The sequence below is a fragment of the Triticum dicoccoides genome, chromosome 3B (assembly GCF_002162155.2).
Source record: "Triticum dicoccoides isolate Atlit2015 ecotype Zavitan chromosome 3B, WEW_v2.0, whole genome shotgun sequence".
Taxonomy (NCBI): domain Eukaryota; kingdom Viridiplantae; phylum Streptophyta; class Magnoliopsida; order Poales; family Poaceae; genus Triticum; species Triticum dicoccoides.
The window spans coordinates 815,707,525-815,714,316 of NC_041385.1; the positions used below are offsets into that span (position 1 = coordinate 815,707,525).

Here is a 6,792-nt window from a genome sequence, read left to right on the forward strand (position 1 = left end):
GAAAAACAAGGAAAATGCATATTGGGAGGAGATTTTGAATTTGAACTGTTTTATTTTTTAATTCAAAAAATAGCATACATAAAAAAGTGAAACTTTAGGGTCAATATATTTCACTCTTGAAGAACAAGGTTTACAAGGTCAATGCTCTATTGCAGTAGCAATTGAAAATATCAAATGTATGTCTCTAATAGCAGATTTTTTTTTCTCATGTGAGAACTTTGTACCCGCCCAAATTGTACCACTAGAAACACATCAATATATCATAAGTATGGGAATTTGTTTTGCGCAAACAAATCCAAGCAATTATCCATGATGAACTAAAATATTACAGTGCGTCCCTCAAAATTTCTATTCATGTTCTTTTTTCATATGCTCATTGCCGTGATGGGATTGATAAACTACTCATCGGAATAGACACTTTGATGTATGACAACTCCCGATAATTATGTAAATGTGTAACTCAAGAAGTCTGTTGACAATTTATTGTAGTTTGTAGAGTACATTCTCAGACCATATTACCTGGTCCACCATAGTACATATGCATACCATGGTTATCAACTTTATAACCATCAATACTATATTTCGTTATATCAGTAGTTCCAACAAGGTCTTTGTGACTATTTGGAGTGACAAGCTTGTTATTTTTGTCAACAATCTGGATGCTTCTCATAAAAGCTGCTTTTCCATACCCTTCAGAGGCAAAATGCCCACTACCAATTTGTGGAGAGTCTGATGAAGCTGTTGGGCCTTGAACAAAACCGCCCCAGAATGAATAAATCCCTTTATCTTTAAAGTGAGAGAAGAGTGAACTTGGCCAATATCCAACCGGTGTCTTTTCTTCACCATACATCACCCACCAATTTGCTGTTTTGGGGTCCTAAGGTAAATCAAAATGCATGAAAGATTACCGAGCACACAAAAGGGCATAAAACACTCAATGTTATTTTGCTAATATCTAGTGTGCATGCCATTGTTTTTGTTCCTCTGAAGATATATATTATGCATTTCTTCTCATAACGTTTTCTCGTAATAAGGGATGTACATCAAGATAATGTATATGGGAATCCTTGAAGATCAATTGTTATCCATGATTGATACTTTTTGCTGAATATGTGTTATGTTAACTATAAGGTGAGTGGTAATTTTATTTTAGGCGATGTTCTTGATAATTTCTCAAATGCATGTCAAAAGATAGTATGTGGGTGTGGAATGACCAGAAGTTAAAAAAATGATGGTGTTCCAGAATTATGCAATTGGTACCATATCGAGCTACCTAAATTGGTTATGTGAATCAACTAATTCAAGTAAGTACAAATTTTCATATGCACCACCTGTAAATTATATGTAGAAAAATGACAATTTCATTGAGCAAGCGAGTACCTTGAAAATGTAAATGTCTATCACATATTGTGGTCCGTTATAGACTGAAACAGGAAGTACTCTTCCTCCAAGACCAACACGGTGACTAACTTGCACAAAACCAGGACATACGTGATCGTAGCAGGGCTTGTGTAGTTTGCCATCTCGCTGTTATCCAAGTTCGTTCAAAGGTAAAACAAAGTATATCAGTTTATGTTTATAATTTCATGTTATAAAATTGTTGTACTTGATAATATAATGTGCAAAAGAGGAAATGTTATTAATTACCCAAATAACATGAAACCTTGCAAAGCTATCACCAGTGGAGTTTGGAGCTACCGAATAACAAGCACCTACACCTTCTTCCTGACCCGTTGGTCCATTATCAATTAGTACACCTGATTGACTAATATCCTTGCTATCTTTCTTCACCTTTGGCTCATACACATTTATGGTAGCTCGTACCCCATACAAATCATCTGAATATCTAATTCCCGCCATCTGAAAAAAATGTGGGTCAATGGGATAACTATATTAACCACATCAATATGAGTCCAATACCATATAACATCAATGACCATAACTTAATGGTGTGAACTTGGAGTTAGAGAGACCAATGCATATCAAACTCTTCAAGAAAGTCTTGGACTAACAAGGTGAAAATATGGAATTACTACACATACAATTGAAAGAACATTTACACAACTTAGAGCAACTCGAGAAGATTCAACATATTTGCGGCCCCCATGCCGGTTTAGAGAGCCATCCACCATTTTTTGGAGGTTGCAAAGGCTGTGGGCAAACACACATCCGCCAAAAATGTGTCTCCATAATTGTTTTTATTCTTTCTTGATTTTGTCGACAATTTCAATATGAACTAAATTGCTAACTTTCAAAATAGATTTCGTTCATATATAATGGTGTGGAAAATGAGTCACAAAGACTTTGTACATATAGAATATTAATAACTAGCTAAGGAGCACGTTTCCTAATGGGGCACACTGATGTGATACTTGTATGGGCACAAAAGAGAGGGAGAGAGAGAGGGAGAGAGAGGAAGAAGTAGATGAAATTTCCCTCCCTCGCAACAGTTGGCTTTAGAGTGATGCATAGGGCGACTTTGCTGGAGTGTTATTTTGTACGATGTTCCACATAATAGTGGTTATTATGGTGATCGGCCACTTATGGCGACTCTACTAGACTTGCTCTTACTATTTGTTGAAACAACTCTGTGATGAATTCAATGCTAACTACTCAAATTTCTATATTTTAGGACCTTTATGTTTGTGTGTGTGTGTGTGTGTGTGTGCATGCGCACCGACAGAGCCGGAATTAAAGTAAACTCTGGGCTAGGTTTTTTGGCAACATGGAAAGTTTAGCCCTAATAACTTCCTAAAACTATCACAAAATGTATACATGCACATTGTGTATACAAAGAACAACAACCTAATGCTGGAATTGCCAATGTAGAGCAACATGGCAGCACATCGGTTAGTGCGGGATGTAACACTCGAGCTGATTTGCAGACACCAGTGAAGGTGGAGCCGCCAGGGCGTAGTAGCGGAGGGGAATGACTGATTGGCTCGTTGCGACGATAGTGGGTAGCTGGGAAAGCATTGGGCGATGGTGGGCCACATGGTCCCGAGCTTGGATACAGTTTGGGACATAATTGCCAATTGGAAGGGATTTAGGTAGCTGGCTTAGAGTCTTTATGTGCCTGGGCTATGCTGGGCTTGTGGGCTAAATCACGGGGCCGGTATACAATGATATATAGGTAACAGTGATAAATCCAACTCCTCGGGCCTAGCCCTGGGTGCCTGGAGCGCGGATCCATCATTGTCTATGTGTTCATACACAACGTGTGCTCGTGTGTGTGTGTGTGTGTGTGTGTGTGTGTGTGTGTGTGTGTGTGTGTTCTGAATTTCTATTATAAGAAATTTACTATTCCACACCTGAGCCAAATAGTTGTATGATTAAACATTAGCATTCAATTAAAAAGACTTTGCATCGGAATTATCTTTGAGAATTATATTTGATTATTTTGCCACAACTATATTCCATTATATTTTACATTTTCTAGGCACACAAAACATGGTGTTAGTCGCTCAATTACTATGATACCTTGATCATTCTAACAAGGAAAAAAATATGAAAACTCACCTCTAGTTGTTCATCCTTGTTAATCACTTGCTCGGTAATGTGTGCCGCTATATGGCCCCTTCTATTATTACGTATAATTGGAACCATCCCCGTCGGGCATTCGACGATCGACAGATGTGCTTGTAAAACACCATTTGGGGAGGGAGATTTTATCCTCTGTCCAACAGGTAAAGAACTTGGTTCCATCTGTTTGATAATAAAACTTTAAAGCCTTATTAGTCCCATAAATATTACCAACACACAATCACATATAAAAAATTTGCATAGTTTAACTGATTTCTAATTAAGCATGCATATCATAAGGTTTTTTTAATTGACCCCAACTTCCATTGTTTGTACACGTATAGGTAAATAATAGATAAACAATTTGAATCTAAAGGGAGTAGAACAAACTATGGTATGAAATTTTACAATTCAAAACAAAGTATTATCGCATAATAGATGATCTATTCCCTCAAATTTGATGGCTAACTAACATTCATGTATTTTTTTTAAACTAACTATTCATTTATGTCTTCCGTCGTGAATCGACGTCCATTTGAGCAACATAATGATTGTATTCATATCTTCATGAACGTAATTTACCTGAATTTTGTGATGTTTCAACAATGGGTGGCCCAAAGTAGGCTGGACATTCACATCAATGCAATCATATACATCTCCACCTTCCATCTAGTTTTATGTTCATCTGCTTGTTAGCCAATGAAACCAAAAAGCTTATAAATATATATATGATGAGTAATTGTTCTTACCATGACAATTTTATTAACTTTTCGATGGGCAAGGATCTGGCTATCATTTTCCCTTTCCATTGTAGTCGTATCTATTCCTCTGGTTGCTAGAACAAGAAATGAGAGTAGAAGGAGCGCTCTAATAGCTTGACTTTCTTTCATTTTGGAAACCATGAATGGTTAACTTTCATACTGCATATGAAATATATTTATAAGCTTTTTGGCATATCAATAGTTTAATGGTTGTCATTGATGCAATTAATGTCCCAAAGATCGAATTCTTTTATATGCATATACAACCATATTTAATGTCATAAGATAAAGATATGTATCTCAGTCTATGATCATATTTATTGCATAAATCTCAGATTTTAATGACATACAGAAAGTATGTAGTATTTAATGCAGAGAAATATCCATACCTATCCATTATATTTATTCCGGATATTCAAATGTGATCATTCTTGCTCTCTCACCCACTCATCCCTTCCTTTTATCTAATCACACATCACATAGGGATCGCAACGGGTCGTGTTTGGACGGTAGAGCTAAAATAGATCTATAGCCATATATCTATGAGCCTGGCCACCCATGAAAGTATCCATGGGCCACAGATGATGTCCACACCTACACCACTAGATATCCAGATATACCAGGATACACTTGGATATTCATATCCATGTAGCAAACAACAATGGTAATAAAAAGGTTGCAGAGCATCATACAAAATAAAAATTAACAACTTTGCGCACCAGCACAACTACAAATGTCAGACCAAAATATGGTTAATACGTAATGGTCGATACGGAGTTAGCACATGTTTTATGACCCATGTCCATCTGTGTAACAACCGAGACCGGTTCTCTAGATTCTTTGCATAATATAATTATTAAATCACATTAACTTTCTTCGTTGCATTCATCACGGCATCATCCATCTTGCATCGGCAATCTGTTGCCGTTGTACTGGAGTTATCCGGGTATTTTTACTTTTTACATAACTTAGTCATTGGTAGTTTGCCACTTCTCGAGAAGAGGTAAACTTTACCCCTTGTCTCCATTGACCTTTTTCAGGCCAACTGGACACTTGCATGTGACCGCGAGATTATCTAAATATTATTTTTGTAAACAGAGATTAAACATTCTTGATCGTAACGTGTCAGAAGTTTGCGAACCAACCCGTGGTTGGATGGTTAGAGGGACTGTGCACTGGTAGAAAAGGGGGCAATGGTCCAGGCCGGGCCACCCCATTAGTCCCGGTTCAGTCCAGAACCGGGACCCATGGGGCATTGGACCCGGTTCGTGAGCCCCGGGGGCCGACCGGGCCACATGGGCCATTGGTCCCGGTTCGTCTGGACCTTTTGGTCCCGGTTGGTGGGACGAACCGGGACCAATGGGCCTCACCACCATTTGTCCCGGTTGGTGGTATGAACCGGGACCAAAGGCTGCCTTTTAGTCCCGGTTCATGCCACCAACCGGGACTAAAGGGTTGGTCCTCGTTGCGGTTAGTCTTTAGTCCCACCTCGCCAACCGAAGGGTGTTCACACCGGTTTATAAGCCCCTCCCTCTCTGCCTTGTTGAGCTGCTCTCAAAGTGAAAATAGATGCTCTTATACAGGGAATTTGACCTAAATTCATACTGAATTTCTCTGAAGTTAGTAGAAATTTATTATGAATTTAGGTTGAATTCTCTCTATAAGCGCATCTATGTTGATTTTTTTAGTAAAGTTAATCACAATTATTTTTTCTTCTATTTATTTCTGAGTAGTTTTTTATATAGTTTTTTCTTTTGTGCTATATTTATTTTTTTCTATTTATTTCCGAGTTGTAATAAGTCATTAAAAATAAAAAAGAGGCACAATGCTCGTTAATTAGCTTCAAGCCTTTCGTAATAGTGTAAACTGCATTGCACATAGCTTCGTGCAGTCTACCCTAATCCTCAAGGCTTGAAGCTAAGCAACATGCAGGTGAGCATTGAGCCTCTTCTTCATCGTCTCTGCACTCAGGGCTTATAAACCGCTGCGAGTGCCTCTCGCTTGGCGAGGTGAGACTAAAAAACAGCTGCAGAAAGAATCAACTAAAAAACAGCTGCAGAAAATAAGTAAGTAATTAGATGGGTGCATTGGTACCGGTTGGAGGCAACAACCGGGACCAATGCCCACCTTTGGTCCCGGTTCGTGGAACCAACCGAGACCAATGCCTCCCCTTTAGTCCCGGTTGGTGCCACCAACTAGGACCAAAGGTCTCTGTTTCCCGCCCTTTGGGCTACTGAAAAGAGGCCTTTGGTTCCGGTTGGTGCCAACAAAGAGGGCATTTGTCCCGGTCCGTGGCAAGAACCGGGACTAAAGCTTCATGTATATAAGGCACACTTGTGAAAATTTTGGTTTGCATCTTGCAGTTCGCCCCCGACGACGCGTGCGAAGAGGACGCCGCCAGGCTGCCGGACACCGTCGCCGTCGCCCCCGCCCCGGAGCCCACGCCGACCCCGTCGCCGTCCGTTGCCCACGCCGTCGCCGTCGCCCCCGCCCCGGAGCCCACGCCGAC

The 6,792-nt window shown here is 39.6% G+C and overlaps 1 protein-coding gene across 1 annotated transcript; it reads right to left on the reverse strand.

The window, feature by feature from the left end:
- Nucleotides 1-444: 444 nt before the first annotated feature.
- LOC119282435 lies at nt 445-4,411 on the reverse strand. Its single transcript, XM_037562666.1, has 6 exons — nt 4,272-4,411; nt 4,105-4,191; nt 3,520-3,705; nt 1,648-1,860; nt 1,381-1,527; nt 445-877 (listed from the first exon to the last, which is right to left on the reverse strand). Exons 1-6 carry the CDS (start codon nt 4,329-4,331, stop codon nt 506-508), a joined length of 1,065 nt encoding a protein of 354 aa, XP_037418563.1. The 5' UTR covers nt 4,332-4,411; the 3' UTR covers nt 445-505.
- Between the last annotated feature and the right edge of the window lie 2,381 nt (nt 4,412-6,792).

Excerpts from the sequence above, each read along its gene's own strand:
- LOC119282435 (XM_037562666.1), bottom strand. The coding sequence starts at position 4,331 with ATGGAAAGGGAAAATGATAGCCAGATCCTTGCCCATCGAAAAGTTAAT. Across the intron at positions 1,861-3,519 it reads ACAAGGATGAACAACTAGAG|ATGGCGGGAATTAGATATTC; the intron begins GTGAGTTTTCAT and ends CATTTTTTTCAG. Across the intron at positions 1,528-1,647 it reads CAAGGTTTCATGTTATTTGG|CGAGATGGCAAACTACACAA; the intron begins GTAATTAATAAC and ends CTTGGATAACAG.